The sequence below is a fragment of the Podarcis pityusensis genome (genome assembly GCF_964106645.2).
Source record: "Podarcis pityusensis genome assembly, chromosome: 16".
In the NCBI taxonomy this organism is placed as follows: domain Eukaryota; kingdom Metazoa; phylum Chordata; class Lepidosauria; order Squamata; family Lacertidae; genus Podarcis; species Podarcis pityusensis.
Window position 1 is genome coordinate 40,626,483 of NC_138041.1, and position 20,772 is coordinate 40,647,254.

General features: G+C 47.2%; 2 protein-coding genes across 7 annotated transcripts in view; one reads left to right on the forward strand and one right to left on the reverse strand.

The window, feature by feature from the left end:
• Window positions 1-20,772, reverse strand: part of ZNRF3 (zinc and ring finger 3) — a 256,111-nt gene that overhangs the window by 111,898 nt on the left and 123,441 nt on the right. The gene's annotated exons all lie outside the window — the stretch shown is intronic.
• The window catches only part of KNTC1 (kinetochore associated 1), a 95,083-nt gene that overhangs the window by 20,520 nt on the left and 53,791 nt on the right, over window positions 1-20,772 (forward strand). For all 3 annotated transcript variants that reach the window (XM_080986583.1, XM_080986584.1, XM_080986585.1), the window contains 7 exons: window positions 1,668-1,779; window positions 2,168-2,311; window positions 4,235-4,291; window positions 4,372-4,473; window positions 4,741-4,854; window positions 10,528-10,671; window positions 20,637-20,735. In XM_080986583.1, coding sequence (XP_080842709.1) covers window positions 1,668-1,779; window positions 2,168-2,311; window positions 4,235-4,291; window positions 4,372-4,473; window positions 4,741-4,854; window positions 10,528-10,671; window positions 20,637-20,735 — 772 coding nt within the window. The remainder of the gene's footprint in view (window positions 1-1,667; window positions 1,780-2,167; window positions 2,312-4,234; window positions 4,292-4,371; window positions 4,474-4,740; window positions 4,855-10,527; window positions 10,672-20,636; window positions 20,736-20,772) is intronic.

The window sequence follows — 20,772 nt, forward strand, 5'->3', positions numbered from 1 at the left end:
TAGCGCCAGGCATATATCCAAACTTACCTTCTTTGGTCTCATTCCAGCTGCTAACGAGCTACTGCTTCAACAAGAACACCATTACTCCCATCATAAATTCTTTTATCATTCCATTAAGAGTCTTTGCCAAAACCTTAGTCAAATTTTCACAGTCAATTTTGTAGTTAAACCATAACGATAGCAAGATACTCTTTCAATTCCACTTGCATTTTCAAACAATCAGGCAGTCAGTCTTTCAAGGGGAATTTGCCAAATAAAACAGCAGATGCAAAATATATCAAAAAGAATAATGGAGGCTCATCCCTCCTCTGTTCCGACATACCAGTCCAATTGCGACGATAATCCTTCTCCAGGTCAAATCCTTGGTACCCAGTGGCTGAATCAGTTAGCAGAGTACTTTGTCTCCCCTAGTTCAGAGCACGCCTGTTAATTAAGTCCAAATTTCATCTTAAAAAATCAGGTGTCCTCTGCTCATGGCGACAGCTTTGGAGAGTTGCCGAAAACTGTTACAATATGAGAGCAACGCAGCTGCAAACTTGCAGCTTGGTGAAAACATCACATGATGTGACTAGCTGTGGGAAAGAATCTTCCCGGAAGTTCACAGGCTTCAAAAGTCTTTGCTGTGTGTGTAATATGAGACCTTCCTGTTGCGTATGTAAAGGAAGTCTTTGCCACTTGCTTGCTGAAGACTGAGCTGTTCGGTCATGTTTTCTGTAGTGTTGCAAATTCAGAAATAAAGAGATGTAAATAGACTTTCTGACTATCTCCTTTCCCTGCTAGGGAAGCAAGGAGGGAGGGGGTGTGCATTTTCCACGCTGGGAAATGTCGCCTATCAAGATCTTCCTTGACTGTGGGGATGCCAGCCAGGGCAGATCACCGGTAAACAAGCTCCGGGAACCGACGAGGGGGGGCTAGCCTCTCCCGAGGGGGCTTGTTTTCCTCTACTCATGGCGACAGCTTTGGAGAGTTGCCGAAAACATGTGGTGCATTGCACCCAGCGCCCCCTGCCCCCTCTTCCTTCTGGGTGGGAAGCAGGTATTGGATGAACTGTGGGTGGAGCTGCCCCCCCCCAGCCTGGGGGGCGGGGTTGGGAGGATAATTGCTCCCATATTATCCTTGATTAACTGCACGGAAAGGCGTACAGTGGTACCTCAGGTTACAGACGCTTCAGGTTACAGACTCCGCTAACCCAGAAATAGTACCTCGGGTTAAGAACCTTGCTTCAGGATGAGAACAGAAATCGCACGGTGGCGGCGCAGCAGCAGCAGGAGGCCCCATTAGCTAAAGTGGTACCTCAGGTTAAGAACAGTTTCAGGTTAAGAACGGACCTCCAGAATGAATTAAGTTCTTAACCTGAGGTACCACTGTAATGTAATGAAAAGTGTAATGGGTGCAGCCGTTTACCATGGCAGCCAGACAGGAAGTGTTTATAATTCATGCTTTGAATCTATAAGCAAGGCTCAGCCAGCAGAGTACCATGATAATTTGATTTTTCTTTTGTGTGTGTGTGTGTTATCTAATCCAAAACCTTCGGTTGGTTACAAAGTTCAAAGCTGAACACATTTTTGGAGGAAGAATCTTCTGTATCTTAATTGCACCTCTGTTTTCATATTTGTAATTTATGTTTTGTTGGGCTATGGTTCAATGTTCAATTTTTGTGGTTCTAGTGGAACTGCTTGGTTTGAATTTCTGAACAGTGAGGACCTCTTCAGGGACATCCTTTTACAGATAAAAGGAGGAAATCTCATGTCTGCCCAGTACCTCTGGCTAAGGCATCAGGTAAACGGTTTTGGATATTTCCAGTGGTCAGCACCATTCTCTGTCCTTGCCACACTCCTCCCCACTGCTGTTTTGTGTTCCTGAAGTATGTATGAGATACCTTGCTACATGCGTTGCCTGATCTTAGCTGCAGCTCCTCAAAAGCTCTTACGACTCCACCGCACGTCCATTAGATTGGCTTGTATCCCCTTTGTATGATACAAAGGTAGCAGGACAGGCAAAACCCTCTGTCTGATGCCTCAGAGAGCTGCTGTCAGAGTTGACCATACTGAGCCACATGGACCTGATAGTCTTTGATTTAAGTAAGCAGCTGCATATAATCACAAGCCATTCACTAACTACCACAATTATTGGTCTGATGGTTGTGAAAATCTTTCCTTTTCTCCAGGAAGACTTCGAAGGTGACTTTAATGTGAAAATGCTGGACAAGTTGCTTAATACAATCCCTACAACAGTTTCCCTCAAAGAACTATGCCTGTGGTTTAAGGATGTTATCATTCCTTTTGTAAGGCGTGTTGTACCCAAAGGACAGGTAGGGTCTAATGGGAGACAAGGGGGATCCTTATAAAATATGGGTGAAGAACCCACATCTCAGGAGCCACATGTTGTCCTTGGTCTAATTTAATGTGCTCTGGGTCTGCCTGACACTGGCATGCAGTCCCTATGGGGGGTGGGGAGATTTCTCATCCTCTGTCTTTTTAAGATCTCAGTTAGTGAAGATTGGTGAATAGGCAGATGCACTGATTTATTTATTTTTAAGCCCTGGTAATTTTAAGCTCTGGTAAAGGTGGAGATTGCACAACAGGTTGCACAACAGTTGTGATAGAAAACAGCTGCAATAAATTTGTCCAAATACTTCTTAATATTTAAAGGACATTGAAGTAAAGTTAATACCTGTTGGGTTTTTAAAGTACTAAATTTAGCATATAAAATTATGGAAAAGAATGTGAATTGAAAGTGGATTACCGTATTTTTTGCTCCATAAGACGCACCAGACCATAAGGCACACCTAGTTTTGGGAGGAAGAAAACAAGAAAAAATTATTCTGAATCCCAGAAGCCAGAACAGCAAGAGGGATCTGGCTTCTGGGATACCATGTGGCTGTTCTGGCGTCTCGGATAACCGCACCAAGCCTCTTCAGGGCAGCGGGATGAAAGCTCCCCCTGCACGAAGAGGCTGCGCACGGCTAAGGCAGAAGCCAGGACAGGCACATCACTGAAGGGGCGCTGCGCAGTTCTCCCTCTCTGCGCAGCGCCCCTTCAGCAAAGCTGGAGAAGGAACAGGAGACCTTTCTGTTTCTCCTCCAGCTTCCAGGACAGGCGCGTCGCTGTGAAGCTGGAGGAGGAACATAAGGAGTCTCTTCTGTTCCTCCTCTGGCTTCGCAGGACAGGCGCTGCGCAGAGAGGGAGAGCTGCGCAGCGCCCCTTCAGCGAAGCGGGAAGAGGAACAGAAGGGGCTCCGTTCCTCCTCCCGCTTTGCTGAAGGGGTGCTGCGCAGCTCTACCTCTCTGCACAGCACCATTTGCTCCATAAGATGCACTCACATTTCCCCTTACTTTTTAGGAGGAAAAAAGTGCGTCTTATGGAGCGAAAAATATGGTACATTTTTTTTTAATGCCCTAAGTCGAAGCCAGATGTGGATACCCAAATCAAAATACATAATACATTTTTGTTCACCCTGGTGCTAGATGCATTTTTCACAAGACAAAATAGTTTGAAAGCTACGATGGTCATATGGGCCTGCCCTTCTGTATGCCTTGCTTTTACCTGGTGTGTGAGTGGAAAAGCTACTTCTGTTTTGGTGCTCAGGCAATTGAACTCACGGCTCTGGGTAATCCATCTCTGCTAGGGATAGGGGTTTATTTTGTTCACTATGCATTTTGATGTGAAATTACCTGATTTGCCGTTCTCATACCAGTGCTTTGATTGGAACATAGGTACTGGGAGTTGTCTGCGTATCAATGAATTTCTTACAGCTTATCTAACAGGTTATGACTTGTAAGGTGGTCTGAGGGGCACATTTTTTTCTTAAATCTTTTTACATTTTCAAGCTGCCAATAGCAGCTAGCAAGCACAGCACTGAGTGAGATGCCTTTTTAAATGATCCAAGTAGCAGCTGTACATCGTAATGTGTGACCTGTTGCTAGGGAATTGTATAGAGAAAAGAATGGCTGCCCTGTTATACCTAAGCGGGTAACTACCTTTTCTTATGCAATGTCCATGGTAGCTAAGTAGGTGGGCCTGATGACAAGTTCTAGTGCTCTCTCCTGTAAGGGACCATCATGTAAAAGCACTGGATATATATATTTAGTATATGGACTAGATGACGCTCATGGTCTCTTCCAATTCTACAGTTTTATGATATTCTCATTCTCTCATTCTCTCTCTCTCTCTCTCTCTCTCTCTCTCTCTCTCTGTGTCACTCTCTCTCATCTGGTTTGATCCTTATCTTCCAGGAAAAAATAGCAAAGTGGCTGGAACAAAGAGCACGAAACCTTGAGTTAATTGACAAGGTAACGTAGTAATTCTCCTGTAAAACCCTGCATATTGCCTCTCTCCAAAAATGTCACTAATATTTCATTTTTCAAAACAGGCCAACTGGCCAGAAAATGGACTTGAAATGGCACAGGTGTTTTTTATCAGCAAAGATCCAGGTGAAATTGGATCTGCATCTTCCTGGCATGGAGTTTCTTTGGTAAGGATTCTGCTTTCATGAAACCCATGTTTGGGAAAGTGTGAGCCTATACTTGTGCAGATGCACATGTGTTTAGAATTTGAGGGAGGGGCAGCATTTTCTTAATTTATCCTGTTAAGCAAATTACCCCATTGCATTTATTTTAATTAATGAAAAATTTTGAAAGCACACAATTTTCCAGAATTTAGTAGTTTTCCCTTTTTATGTTTCTGTTAAGTGCAGAAGGATAATTTTGATGCAGGGAAATTTCACTGTTGTGTGTTTCAGGACCATGATGGTGAGGAGGTACGGGGTTTAGCAGAATTAGTCAGTGCTCTGCAGGGCTTGGTGGACCTCTATAAGAAATACAACTGCAGGCTGGCCCTCTGCGACTTTGAAAAGGTACAGTAAATTTGTGGCGTTAAACCTCTGTGTAGATGCCTGTGTGTGTGTTTTGGTAAAAAGAAAGAATGAAAGATTACTGTTATATTTAATTAATGGGATTCTATGCCACTGAGTCATGATTTTCATGTAAGATAATTAAAAACACAAAAACAACAGATACCAAACAAGACTAAAATCCTAACGATCCAGCTGGGGAAACCTAACAGAACAAAAATGTCTTCAGCTGTTTCTGGAAAGTGCAGATAGTGGGTTTTATCTCAACAAAAATGCTATTCTGTGGAACGTGGGCAGCTGCACTAAAAGCCTGCTCCAAGTTACCGTGGAGTGCCCAGGCTTCTGAGATCTTTGGAACTTCAGGAGAAACTCTCCCACTGGCTGCAGTGATTTACTGAGTGTATAAGGGATAATGAGGTCTCTCAAGTACCAATCCCTTGAATTTGGGTTGGTAGTAGACTGGAAGCCAGTGCAGATTCCCCAAGCAAGGTGTTACATGCTGGCAGTAGTTTGCCCTTGGAAGCAACCTGTCTGTAATGCCCTGCTCCAGCTGCAGCCTCCAGAAGAATTATCTCTGAAAAGCCGTTAGAAGAGCCAGTGTGGATAGAATATTGGACTCAGATGAAGGAACCGGAATCTGAATCGGTGCTTCCCATGAGATACACTGGCTGATTTTAAGCCATTCACCCTCAAAGGTTGTTGTGAGGCTATGATCTGATAGTCACATAGGAAGAGCCTGCTGGGTCAGGCCAGTGGCCCATCTAGACCAGCAGCCTGTTCTCACAATGGCCAACCAGAAGCATGCAGGAAACCCATGAGCAGGATCTGAACTAGGTAAAAGGGCTTTCTGCCCTCTTGTGGTTTCTGGCAGCTGGTATTCTAAAGCATCCCTGTCTCTGGTTGTGGCGGCAGAGCAGAGCCATAATTGGCTAGGAGCCATTTAGCCCAATCCTCTTTGAAAGCCATCCAAATTGATGGCTCTCCTCCTGTGGGAGCCGATGCATTCCTTGAAGGGGGGGGGGGTCGAATGTGAGGAATAAACTGGAACAGATGGAGTGGGCTGCTTTGAATGCATAGTTTGGTGTAAGTAGTCATGTATTAACGGACAAACTATGGTTTTTATTAACATTTTATTGAATTTTACTTTAGTTTACATCAATACCTCAAGTATAATCATAACAAAAAACACATTATGGTGAAATAAAAAGGTGGTGGGGAGAAAGGCCAGATTTTGTAGCACCGCCCCCCCCCTCCAATTTACTGGTGGGTCAAAATAAAAAAGAAAGACTTGGAACCAAAATACTTGAAGGAGAGCTCCCGCTCCCATTGTCCTGACTGGAGGTTAAGATCTAGGGAGATCTTCCTTGGTGTTCTACTTCAGGAGTAGGGCTGAGCGATATCTGGTTTTCAACATCACAATATATCACCAGCTAAATATCACAGTATCTTATATATCATCATATATATCTGTGATGGCTGAGGGCCTTGCTGGGCCTCCCCGCAGGGGCAGAGGGTCTCGCCATACCTCCCCACAGCGGTGGAGGGTGAACTGTGCTTCCCCACAGCAGCTGAGGGTCTTGCCATACCTCCCCACAGCAGCAGAGGGTGCGTTGCACTTCCCCACAGCAGCTGAGGGCCTTGATGAGGCTTCCTGCGATGGTGGAGGGTCTTAAAATGTAAGGAAGTAGTAGATTTAATAAAAATGTTAAATAAACGTCCATGTATTGTATTTAATATATTTTCAACTAATTTATATTCAACTAATTTAAGCATAGTTTAAGTGATTTACTGGTCAACTTGCATCTGCCTCCCTACTCAGAAGTCTAAGTGGAATCTGCTGGAATAAGCTCCACTGAGTTCAACTAAACCAGAGGTGTCCAAACTTTTTTCAAAGAGGGCCAGATTTTTAGGATTGAAGTTGTTGACATTTTTTTAGGATTTTGCCACAAAGTTGTTGCTCTCCGAGGGATAGATAGGCAGGCAAGAGCGGCTGCAAGAGGATTTCAAAGAGGGAGAGTGAGCCGTTGCAAGAGCCCGCTGGCAGCCTGCTGTAAGAGCCCGTGGGTGGGAGAGCGAGCGGCACGCAGAGCGCCTGCACGAGCCGGCCAGCGGCCAGGATAGAGAGCCGCATGCAGGGCAGCTACGTGAGCCGGCCAGCGACCGGAAAAGAGAGCAGGGTGCATGTGCGATCTGATGGGTGGGCGGTTCTGTTGTAAACAAGATCTGCCCTTTTTCCCTTATGGGGTATTCAAGAGCCCGTATAGAGTCCTCACATGGATTCCTTATTGGTAGGAGAAAATAACAGGCCAACCAGAGAATATTGAGAAGCAAAGCAGCTCGTAAGCCTGATCTTTATTAAAGCTGTTGCAACAGGGTGCTCCCCTCACACGCAGGAGGACGGAGGAGGACCCAGAACAAAGGTGTGCCAGCCCTTATATAGACATTTTAAATTCCCTGCCTTGGAACTCAAGACCCACCCCCCACAAACATCATACCTACATCACAGAAAAGGCGGTCTATAACACAAATTTGAATGCTGTTGTTTTTCCTGTCTGCCAGGTTATCTGATAATGCCTTTTCTGATTTCCTTTCCTGGTAGTTTGCCCATTCCTTTAAAATGGTGATTACCGAATTCCTGAGACAATGGGAAGGTTCCCTCACCCCCTCCCTCCTTGCAGAGAAACACTTGGTCAGCTTGGGAGTCAAAATGGTTTCAGGACGGTCTTCCTGTGCTGCTCCAGACATGTGGTCCACATATCTATGTTTGTGCTTGGTTGGTACAATTATGAACATTTTATAGACCTTAAATTTTTATTACAGTTCCAAGAGCTGCATGGCGAGCGCGGGCCTGCGGGCGGGTGAGCAAGCCGCACAGCATAACCACCCAGTGGGAACGCCGCCCACGCTCCCACTCCGGAACACAACTGCCTCTGGGGCCAGATTAAACTTACCGGAGGGCCAGATTTGGCCCGGGGGCTGGACTTTGGACATGCCTGAATTAAACGTACTTCTACTTTCCCAGGTGTAAGCCCCATTGAATTCAGTAGGGCTTGCTTGTTGAGTAGACACGCATTTGCTTGCACTCCTTCCTGAAAAACACCCTCCCCATCATTCTCACGCAGTACCCAATCTCCCATTTCATCATAAGGCAGCCAGCTAAATCTTCTCCCTCCACTACCCCCCCAGAAGGGCCCCCCCAAACCTTGTCTCTCCCTTTTTATCAAAGGGAGGGAGAGAGGGGAAGCAAGCTAAAAGATGGTCACATTTGAATTTAAAAAACCACCCTTTTTAATATGTAGGAAAGCTATTTAGGGGGAACCAACAATAAACACCACCAGAAAATAAAAATAAAAACTCTTCCCCCTCTTTCCCCCCACTGATGAGGCTTTTTCTTGAAGGGCTTTCCAGTTCTTTGTTCATGTTCTTTTTTGTCCAGCTTTAGAAGAACCTGTATTGTTAGCAGGCTCTGCATAATTAGCTGAGCTCTAAGTGGAAAGACACCAGTGAAGCTGAGAGTGTGCTGGTTCTGTGAGGGCTTATCATCATTTCTTATCCGTTAGGAGGGAGGAGGGAGAGAGCAAACAAAGCTGGAGACACCGTGCCTGCAAATAAATCTGCAAAGCAGAGCCACCCCTTGGGAAGCTGTTAAGTCTCCACCTTTTGTTCACTGGTATATTGCCTTGTTGAAACACGTATCACAATGTTATTTCAATACCAGTATTCAACGATATGGCAATTTATTGCACAGCCCTCCTCAGGAGCTGTCTGTTACACTGTGACTCAGAGTAGCCCCCTGGTTGTTGTTGTTTATTAGATTCATATGCCTCACTTTATCACAAGATCTCAGGGCAGTTCACAAGATAAAAATACATGGTGAAAGCAGAAATAAATAGTTAAAACAAAAACAACAAAATAATAAAACCCCCCCCCTTTGCACAGACGTATTTAAAAGGCTGTAGTATAGTTAAAGCCATGGTTTTCCCAGTCGTGATGTATGGAAGTGAGAGCTGGACCATAAAGAAGGCTGATCGCCGAAGAATTCATGCTTTTGAATTATGGTGCTGGAGGAGACTCTTGAGAGTCCCATGGACTGCAAGAAGATCAAACCTCTCCATTCTGAAGGAAATCAGCCCTGAGTGCTCACTGGAAGGACAGATCCTGAAGCTGAGGCTCCAATACTTTGGCCACCTCATGAGAAGAGAAGACTCCCTGGAAAAGACCCTGATGTTGGGAAAGATTGAGGGCACAAGGAGAAGGGGAAGACAGAGGACGAGATGGTTGGACAGTGTTCTCGAAGCTACAAATATGAGTCTGACCAAACTGCGGGAGGCAGTGGAAGACAGGTGTGCCTGGCGTGCTCTGGTCCTTGGGGTCACGAAGAGTCGGACACGACTAAACGACTAAACAACAACATGTTAATCAGCCAAAGGTGTGATTGAGGAGGAACATTTTTTCCTAAAGATGTAGGCACCAGATGAACCTCCACAAGTAGGGGGCCACTGCAGAAATGGCCCACTTGTGTTTGTCACCCTCCAGATCTCACATGGAGGAGGCACATGAAGAAAGACCTCAGATGATGAATGGGTAGATTTATATGGGGAGAGGCAGTCCTTGAGGTACTGCTGTCCTGAGCCATATTGTGGGTTGTAGAATACCTTCCCCTTTGAGGTATAGCTTGTGCAGACTCTCTTGTTCCTGCATTTGGTTGTTGATACACTTTTGGAAATGTTTAGACATTAAAGATGGCTATTAGCTGGTGTTAAAAGAGAAGATAGTATGTATGTCAGGTGCTTCTTGTGAATTTCCCAGGGTGTTTGACTTGTCATTGTTGGAAGCAATGTACTGACCTAGATGAGCCTTTGGTCTGATACCAGCAAGACCAGTTTGGTTTTAAAATCAAAATCAAATGGACCTGTTGGAGTTGGTGGCTTTTGTGCGATAATGAATCCTCTGAGCAGTTGTTCCTAAACTCCACCCCCCCCCCCTCCATATGAACTACAGTGGTACCTCTGGTTATGTCCGCTTCATGTTACTGTTGTAAACAAAAATTGCCCTTTTCCCTTCTTAGGGAAAAGGGCAATTTTTGTTTACAACATTACGTTCTTTCAGGTTATGTCCCGCAGCGACCCTGAAGTACCGGAAAGGGTTACTTCTGGGTTTCGCCGTGTGCACAGATGCACAAAATGACGTCATGCGCAGAAGTGGCAAATTGCGACCCATGTGTGCGCAGACGTGCCGCTGCGGGTTGTGTTATTTTCATGTTGCCAACGGGCCTCCAGAATGGATTCTGTTCGCAACCAGAGGTACCACTGTACTTAAAAATTGTTGGTCTCTTGATAGACCACTTAGGGCTGGATTCAGCTTCCCTGTTCAGCTAGAAGCAGCCAATTTTTAGTGCTTCTTTTTTATTCTGTTTTATCGTATTACAATTTTCATTCCATAAAATTAAAATTATAGTTCAATAAAAGACAATATAATTAATTAAAAACAATAAAAATGCAATTAAAAATTAATATGAATATTTAGTGTGGACCATTTGAATGAAGCTCACGGACCACATTTTGGTAACCCTGCTTTAGAGCAGAAGGTGGGTTATTGTATCACAATCAATTCTACGTTCTGCTCATCTTGCTACATAGCTAGTTCTTCTATTGCTTTATTTTGTTTGTTTCATAGGAAAATGCAAATAGGACTGTGTTTCGTATGCTTGATAAAGTACTTGCAGCAGAACTCATTCCAGCTACCTTAGAGAAGTATATTGAACCATACATGCACCATCATAATCTGGAGAAAGATGAAATTCTATTGCAGTACATAAAGGTATGCTCTTTTCTCCATTCAAGATCAATACAAAATCTTTTCTGAGTATTAAATAACTAAAGACTTTATTTCCCTCTACAGGGAGCCAGGTGCTTCTTTTCTCAGGTAGAAAAGTATGAATTTACAAAGAACTAGGCTAATTTGCATAATATTCAGCATTTAAATACTTCGTTTTTTTCTCACCAGTCTGATGTAGTCTAAATTTTCTGTTTGGGACAATGCTGTTTGGATTCAAGGAAGAGTAGCTTCTTGGTATGGTATGGGCAAGCACTCCAAGACTGCTCTTTAGAGTGCTCTCCCGTGATTTATTCCACTTGTGTAGCACTGGGAGTTCCATGGGTGTAGGTTGCTGGGTTGAGACAGTGTGATAATGTGTGTCAGACCTGGAAAAGGATTTGTTGTCTACTCTGGAGTTCTCCTGGGCAAGTCTTGCCGAAATACCTGCTTGACTGTGAAGCTTAAAGCAAATGGAGAAAAATATAAAGAGATTAAATGAGATTGCCACAGTGAAGAATCCTCATGGCTTGGTGTGCAGGAGGCAACAGAGTAGTGGCAGAAAGAGGAGGAAGTCCCCTATTTGGAAGCCTCCTTCTGTTGTCAACAAAAATCTGCCCTTTTTTCCCTAATGGGGTATCCAAGAGCCCATATAGAGTCCTTACGTAGGTTTCCTATTGGTAGGAGAAAATAACAGAGGCCAACCAGAGAATATTGAGAAGCAAAGCAGCTAGTAAGCCTGATCTTTATTGATCTGTTGCAACAGGGTCCTCTCTCACCACACGCAGGAGGGAGGAGGAACCCAGAACAGAAGTGTGCCTTCCCTTATATAGACATTTTAAATTCCCTCCCTGGAGTCCAAGACCACCCCTCCATACAGCATACATACATCACAGAAAGGGCGGTCTACAGTAGAAATCTGAGTGATTTGTTTACCTCCTGTCTGCCAGGTTACCTGTTTAATGGTCACTTGATTGGATTGCCTGGGGAGCCTGGCCGGTCTTTTGTAATGATAAATACTTAGTTTCTGAGCCAGGTCACAGGCTCACACCCTATTCATATCTTAAATGTGCCCTTAAGACAAGATTTGTGAGGAAAGAGACAATGGGGAGGTTTCCCACTTTGACCTTGCAGAGAAATAATTGAGGTCCATTTGTTCAGGACTTTTTTCTGTGGGGTTTTCAGACATGTGGTTTATATATTTATGTACATATAAATATAAATTTATATATATTTATGTACGTATAAATAAATATTTATGTAGAAAGACTGTCTATACAGCCTAACTGTATTGGCTTGTAGCTGTAAATAATTTCCTGTGCAGTCTAGAGCTGGGGGATTTTTCAATTTAGTGTCTGAAACTAGTATGACATTCAGATCCTGATATCAATTTCAGACTTTTTGAGCTGGCAATACATCACAGCTCCCCAGCCACCACTGTTGTAAACAAAAAATTGCCCTTTTCCTTTATGCATATCCAAGAGCCCATATAGAGTCCTTACATAGGTTCCCTATTGGTAGGAGAAAATAACAGAGGCCAACCAGAGAATATTGAGAAGCAAAGCAGCTAGTAAGCTTGATCTTTATTGATCTGTTGCAACAGGGTGCTCCCCTCACTCGCAGGAAAGGAGGAGGACCCAGAAAAATGGTGTGCCAGGCCTTATAAAGACTTTTGAAATTGCCATCCTGTAGATCAAGACCACCCCCAGAAACATCATACATACATCATAGAAAAGGTGGTCTAAACAGAAATTTAAATGTTGTTTATATCTTGTCCTTGTTTATCTCCTGTCTGGCAGGTTACTTGATTGGATTTCCTGGGTAGCCTGGCTAGTCTTTTGTAGTGATAAATACTTAGTTCCTGGGCTAGGTCACAGGCTCACACCCTATTCAAACACAGACAGGATTTGTGAAGGAAAAGACAATGGGGAGGCTTTTCCATTTTGACCTTGCAGAGAAAAGATTTGGTCAGTTTAGGAATCAAAATGGTTCCAGGTTGGCCTTCCTGTGCTGATCTATGTATGTGTTTGGTTGGTACACTTATGAACATTACCATATATCTAAGACCATAAAATTCCTATTGCGGGCACACGCGCTAAACCCTGTCTGTGGTGCCTACCCCTTTTCCCAAATGATAACACAAGAGACCAGAGTATGGGTTCAAATTGGTCACAACTTTATTGAACTTCAGAAGTGGGAAACTTGGCACAGGCCTTGGCAGGTAACCCTCTCAGCCCGCCTGGCTGAGGATATGCAGGCAGTTGAGGCCCAGTGAGAGGGGACTGCAAAGCGCAAACTTACACAGCATGCCCTTCCACTGACCTCGTCTGGGGAGTTTGACCTACATGCCGCCGCTCTAGGGCCAGGGACTCCCGGTTTGCCCTTTAACGGGCCCTGCACGCGCCGCCACATGGGGAGGGAGCATGAATGCACCCCCCCAACTTGATGTTAGACTAAAGGCTACCTTGCCAAGGCCTAAAATAATAATAATAATTTATTATTTGTACCCCGCCCATCTGGCTGGGTTTCCCCAGCCACTCTGGGCGGCTTCCATAGAAACAAAAAATACAGTAAAATATCACAGATTAAAAGCTTCCCTGAACAGGGCTGCCTTAAGATGCCCTCTAAATGTCAGGTAGTTATTTATTGCTTTGACATCTGATGGGAGGGCGTTCCACAGGGCGGGCGCCACTACTGAGAAGGCCCTCTGCCTGGTTCCCTGTAGCTTTGCTTCTCGCAATGAGGGAACCGCCAGAAGGCCCTCGGCGCTGGACCTCAGCGTCCGGGCAGAACGATGGGGGTGGAGACGCTCCTTCAGGTATACTGGGCCGAGGCCGTTTAGGGCTTTAAAGGTCAACACCAACACTTTGAATTGTGCTCGGAAACGTACTGGGAGCCAATGTAGGTCTTTCAAGACCGGTGTTATGTGGTCTCGGCGGCCGCCCCCAGTCACCAGTCTAGCTGCCGCATTCTGGATTAATTGTAGTTTCCGGGTCACCTTCAAAGGTAGCCCCACGTAGAGCGCATTGCAGTAGTCCAAGCGGGAGATAACCAGAGCATGCACTACTCTGGCGAGACAGTCCGCGGGCAGGTAGGGTCTCAGCCTGCGTACCAGGTGGAGTTGGTAGACAGCTGCCCTGGATACAGAATTGACCTGTGCCTCCATGGACAGCTGTGAGTCCAAAATGACTCCCAGGCTGCGCACCTGGTCCTTCAGGGGCACAGTTACCCTATTCAGGACCAGGGAGTCCTCCACACCAGCCCGCCCCCTGTCTCCCAAAAACAATACTTCTGTCTTGTCAGGATTCAACTTCAATCCATTAGCCGCCATCCATCCTCCAACCGCCTCCAGGCACTCACACAGGACCTTCACCGCCTTCACTGGTTCTGATTTGAAAGAGAGGTAGAGCTGGGTATCATCTGCATATTGATGGACACCCAGTCCAAATCCCCTGATGATCTCTCCCAGCGGCTTCATATAGATGTTAAAAAGCATGGGGGAGAGGACGGAACCCTGAGGCACCCCACAAGTGAGGGCCCAGGGGTCTGAACACTCATCCCCCACCACCACTTTCTGAATACGGCCCAGGAGGAAGGAGCGAAACCACTGTATAACAGTGCCCCCAGCTCCCAGCCCCTCTAGACGGTCCAGAAGGATGTTATGGTCGATTGTATCAAAGGCCGCTGAGAGATCCAGCAGAACCAGGAAACAACTCTCACCTTTGTCCCTAGCTCGCCGGAGATCATCAACCAGTGCGACCAAGGCAGTTTCAGTCCCATGGTGAGGCCTGAATCCCGATTGGAAGGGATCCAAATGGTCCGCATCCTCCAGGCGTGCCTGGAGTTGTTCAGCAACCACGCGCTCAATCACCTTGCCCAAGAATGGAAGATTTGAGATTGGGCGATAGTTGGCCATACTGGCCGGGTCTAAAGATGGTTTTTTAAGAAGCGGTTTAATGACCGCCTCTTTCAGCGGATCTGGGAATGTTCCCTCACAGAGGGAAGCATTCACCACCCCGCAGAGCCCATCGCCCAGCCCTTCCCGGCTTGCTTTTATTAGCCAGGATGGGCAAGGATCAAGGAGACAGGTGGTTGCTTTCACGCGTCCAAGCAGCCTGTCCACATCCTTGGGGGTAACGGATTGAAATTGATTCCATGCAACTTGACCAGACAGAGCTCTAGCACTCTCCCGTCCTGGCCCTGCTCCCACGGTGGTGTCTAGCTCCTTCCGAATATGAGTGATTTTATCTGCAAAAAACTTTGCAAAATCGTTGCAGGAGATCTTGGGGTCTTTACAATGCCCCGGTGGTAAAGGTGGTTCCGTTAAATTGCGAACCACCTGAAAGAGTCTCCTGCTACTATTTTCTGCAGATGCAATAGAGGCGGTGAAGAAAGTCTTCTTCGCCGTCGCTATCGCCACTTGGTAGGCTCGACGTTGAGCTCTAACCTGTGTCCGGTCAGATTCGGAGTGAGTTTTCTGCCACCGACGCTCTAGCCGTCTCAGCGATTGTTTCATCGCCCTCAGCTCCGAAGAAAACCACGGGGCTGTCCGGGCTCCATGCAATCGGAGAGGGTGCTTCGGAGCCAGACAGTCGATAGCCCTGGTTAACTCCGCATTCCAGCGGGCCACCAGGGAATCAGCTGAAAGGCCATCAACATGGGCTAAAGCATCCCCTACCACTCTCTGGAAACCATTTGGATCCATTAAGTGGCGGGGGCGGACCATCCGAATTGGTCCCACCTCCCTGCAGAGGGGAAGGGTCGCGGAAAAGTCCAGTTGCACCAGGAAGTGATCTGACCATGGCACTTCTTTTGTTTCACTTTTACTTAGTGTCAGATCACCCACGTCACTAGAGGTGAACACCAGGTCTAAGGCATGTCCATGACTATGAGTTGGGCCAAACTTATTCAGGGACAGCCCCATGGAGGCCTTGCTTTCCACGAAGTCCCGAGCGGCCCCTTGTAAGGTCGTGTCGGCATGGATGTTAAAATCCCCTAGGACAACCAAACTAGGTGTCTCCAGGAGAAAATCCGCCACGACCTGAAGCAGCTCGGACAGGGAATCCTTGGTGCAGCGGGGAGGTCGGTACACCAAAAGGAATCCTGTACTGCCCCTATTGCCCAACTTCCAGAACATGCACTCAGAGAACTGGATCTTCCCAGTAGGACGCCTGGTGCAAGCTAGTGACTTCCTAAAAATCACTGCAACCCCCCCTCCCCGCCCACATGACCTGGGTTGCTGTGCGTAAGAGAAACCCGGTGGGCAAGCAGCGGCAAGGACAGGCCCATCTGCTTCCTCCAACCAGGTCTCCGTCACACATGCCAGGTCAAATCCTCCATCCACAATCAAGTCGTGGATGGCAGTGGTTTTATTCATCATTGACCTGGCATTGCACAGCAACACTTTCAGGTCATGTGGGTTTCCCCTGTTGATTCCAGTATCCATCCGGTCAAGGCCAGACCCGGAGGCAGGGATAGTCTTCAAACAACGACTAAACCTGCCTCCTCGGTAATGACATGGTCTGGTCTTAGCGTAACTCCGCCTCCTGCCCATAATCACCGAGATCGGATGTCCCAGTGCTTCCCCCCCTGTGGAACTTGTCCCAGCCATCGTGTTGGCTGGGTAGCCACTCCCAGGCAGCCCTGATCCCACCCCTTAAAAACAAAACACAAACTATACAGAACCAATAAAACAACAACAACAAAACCGCCAAAGTTGTGACGAAATTGCTACGGGGAAGGCGAAACCTGCCAATGCAGGGAAAATTCCTTCCCGGTTCTGAATACAGCAACCATCTTACGACCGCAGCAGCGCCCGCTGACCTGGAACGCAAAATATTAGCCTGTAAAGAAGAAATCGTTAAATTGAAGAACGCCAACCTAAGCTGAAATATTAATTGAGGGAGGGTGGGTGGGTGATCCCAGAAGGAAGAACAGCAAAAGAGGCTTGAGCTCAGGGGTCAGCCTCTTTTCTTTTGGCGTTAGGTCCACCCCCGGCCGGCCGTCCATTGTCCTCCCTGGCCGAGGGCGGGTCAAAGGCCAGCTCAAGCAGGTGGGTGGCACCCGCCCAGGTGAGCCTCGCTTGGTGCCGCAAACCCCGCCCACCTGTGGGGAAGGGACGGCGGATATTACACCACCAGTACAACACGTTTCACTCTTGCCTGCTTGTCTGCCTGCCTGCGGAGCCGTGTATTGCCAGCACAAACTGCTTGCTCTCTTACCTGCCTGGCTGGCTGCATGTTTGTCTCCATGTGAGCAAATGGGGTGGGTGGCTGGTCTCTTTCCTCCCCAGCGATCCACAGGGAGGAAAGAGATCAGCTATCTCACTTGCTTGTGAGAAGGCAAACAGGCAGCCAGGCAGGCAACCAGAGCTGCCTAAGCAGTTGGTCTTGCACAGCTGGGAGCCTTCCTGCCTCCCAGCTGAGCTGTTTAAGGAAGCCCCAGCAACCCTACCACCTTGGCTTCCATGAGCTGGAGAGGTATGGCAAGGGGGCTTGCTCATCTGAAGGGCTGGGCAATTTATCTGGCTGCTTCTTCCTCCCCTAAGGTGGGGAGGAAGAAGCAGCCAGATACAATTCAGACACTGTGATATATCAGTATACCGTGGTATTTAGCTGCTGATGTATCATGATGCTGAAAACCATCCATCGCCCGGCCCTAGTACAGTCCAGTGGCGTAGCGTGGGGGGTGCCAGGGGTGCCGGCCGCACCGGGCGCAACATCTGGGGGGGCGCGAGTCCAGAGGGAAGGGACAAGTTCCTTCCTCCGCCGGGCTCCCCGCCGCCACCGCCAGCCTTGCGCCCCTAGCGCGCGCGCGCCCCCCGCCGCCGCTGCGCTCCACTCACTGCTCGCAGGAGGAGCAGCCGCTGCAGCAGCGCCGACGCTGCCACCGGCGCCTGGCCGGGCACGGGCAGCCTCCGCACCCCGACGCCGACACCATCCCCTCGGCCCAGCCACAGGCGGCAGCTGCTTCTGCCGACTGGGAGGGAGGAGAGCTCCAAGGGGCCTCGCTGCGCCTAAACCCTCCGAGAGGAAGCCGGCGGGCGGGCGAGGGTCTCCCGGCAGAAGGGGGCGCCGCTGGCTCCGGCTCTCAGCGCTGGCTCTCCGGCTCTCTCTTGACTCATGGCTTCCCGGGGCTGAGAGAAGCAGGCTCAGCCTGGAATAATATTGAGTTGGATAATGGCTGGTGGGAAAGGGGTTAGGCAGGGACCCTCTCCTCTACGCTCTGCTGCCCCCCCCCCGCCATTCAGACTGCTCAGGCCAGGTAGAAACCTCCTTCTACTAAGTAAGACGTAGGAAATGCCACTAAAACAATTTTGCTTTATCCCAAAGCTGTGGAAACTTTAAAGATATTGTACACTTTATCCAAAAACGGTGTTTTTCTTGACTGAAAGTTACTCTGGCTGCTACTTCGTTCTGCAGCTCTAGCAGCACTTCTTGCAAAGAAACAGCAACGTCTTTTTCTTGTTTATTTCTCTAGGTCACTTCTGTTTTCTTCACTTCTCACTTCTCTCTCTGCCCCCCCCCCCCAGTCTCGTGCCGTACCCGCCCCATTTACACGATTTTCATCTGTGGCCCCCTTGGAATATCCTGGGGGGAGGGTCCAGGGAGCCATATGGCCCCCAGTTGAGAAACACTGCGCTAAAAGATGGCCAGAATGCAGAAGCCTAATACAAAAAAGTCATAAAAATCCAAATCTGTCAGGAGCACCCATCCCTCTGCCCTTCAGCCTCACTGGAGGCACCTGGCGCACAGAGGGAATAGACACCCCCCTGCGCAAAGCCCGGGTCTGGGGTCTCTCCTCGGTAGCCGGCGGGCATCGTGGGGAGCGCGGAAAGACCCGGTGCAGGATGTGAACGGCCATGTTTATGCTGTGAAGCGCCCTGAGATATATGGATGAAGGGCGGTATACAAATTTAATTCACCGCCACCATCATCTTCGAGGGTGGGGGCTGGGAAAAGAGAGGGGGGTTCTCCCTTTCTAGACCTCTTTAAAATATGCTCGCGATGGCTCCTGGCCACAAAGGCTAAGCGTGGCACTCAGTGGCGTAGCGTGGGGGTGCAGGGGGGGCGGCCGTACCTGGCGCAACATCTGGGGGGCGCGCTCCACGGGTTAGGGGGCGCAAAATCCACGGGTTAGGGGGCGCAAATTACTTGCCTTGCCCCAGGTGCTGACAACCCACGCTACGCCACTGGTACAGTCTTCAACAAATACACAGCCCTATGTTTAGTACTTGGTTTCTTTTTAAATTTGTTTTGTAATAATTGCATTGTTTAAATCCTTGTATTGTAAACTGTGGTGTAATTTTATTTACAGTGGAAAGTGTTGGTTCTAGGAAAAATAGGTATAAAGGAGATCCAAGTTTGGGGCAAGTACTCTTCGGTGAGAGAACCCCAGCAGAGAGTCAAAAATCACAAAATATGCAGCAAAGTAAAATGTGGAAATTTAGGCTCTTAGACCTTTAAAATATGCCCTTCCAAGTTCTTTCCGGAGTTTCCCTCTTCCTTACCTTGGTCTTCTCCCCTTTTTGAAAATGGGGACAAGACTTGCCCGCCTCCAGTCTGCAGGGACCTCACCTGTTCTCCAAGAATTCTCAAAGATTATAGACAGAGGCTCTGTGAGTACATCAGCAAGCTCCTTTAGCATCCTTAGGTGCAGCTCATCAGGCCCTGGAGATCTGAGTTCATTTAAAGTAGCCAGGTGTTCCCTTACTACTTTTCGTATCTTGGGCTGCAGCTCCCTCCTTGCATTGTTTATTCTGTTACCACCAGGTTGGGCACTGCTTTCCTTTGGGGTAAAGACAGAGGCAAAGTCTGTGTTAAGCATTTCCACTTTCTCTCTGTCACCCAGTAGTATTTCTCTGTCTTCTCTCAAGAGGCTTACTACTTGCATGTTCTTCCTCTTGCTTAGAAATAGCCAAAGAAACCTTTCGTTATTATTTTTAATCTCTCTTTCAAGCCTGATTTCATTCTGAGGTTTTGCCCACCTGACATTATCCCTGCAACAGTTGACAACTGATTTCTCCTTTCTTCCATTTTTATAAATGCCCATTCTTACATACTCAGCTCATCTGTAAGTTCCTTATGCAGACACACTGGTTTCTTTAGGTGCCTCCCACTTTTCTTTCTTTTTGGAATTGTCTGCCTTTGTGCTTTCAATATTTCACCTTTAAGAAGCTTCCATTCACCTTGGAATCCCTTCCCTTTGAGAATTTCTAACCGTGGGACTTCAACCAGTAGTTCCTTAAGCATTTTGAAATTATCCTTCCTAAAGTCCAGAGTGCATGTCTGACTATACTCAGCTTTCCCTTGCCTTTGTATCATGAAACCCAAGAGGACATGATCACTTCCTCCCAAGATTCCCTGTACTTCTACGTTGTCAATCAGTTCCTCCCTGTGGTGAGGAACAGGTCCAGGAGAGATGACCCCCTTGTTGCTACTTCCATGAAATGAAATTGTCATTGAGGCAATTGAAAAATTCATTGGACCTTACAGTTCCAAGAGATATTGGGGTAGTTTATGTCTCCCATGACTACTATAGCTCTCCTTTTTGAATGTTTGTTAATCTGCTGTAGGAAGGCATCATTCAAGTCCTCAGTCTGGCTTGGAGGTCTGTAGCAGCACCCACAGCAAGGCCACTTGCTGTTTCCCTATTCTACAGTTTTTACCCATATGCTCTCAATCTTCCATGTTCCAAGTCCTGGATCTCTTCACAAGTGTACATTTCCTCCTTCTCCTCCCTTCCTGCTTGATCTATTTCTTTTGAGCAGGTTGTACCCCTCAATTTCTTCCTGTCTTCTTACCAGATTGCAGTAACACCTTTTCCAAGGTAAGTGTGTGTAGGACTCTAGTCTAAAAACTGCATAGGAATTACACTAATGAATGGCATCTATTTTTAAAAAGGTTGATTTTTAATACTTTTGAAATACTTTTGCCACAACATTTTCAAAACTTTCTTAAAATACTCTTTAGGACTTCCTGGAGCGGTATTGTAAACAGTCGACCTCTGTCTTTGACACTACGTGGGAAGCAAAGGCCATTGCTATCTTGAGCTGCATGTCCAACATAGATGTGAGTAGGACAAGTGTGCCAATGTTCCAATGATCCC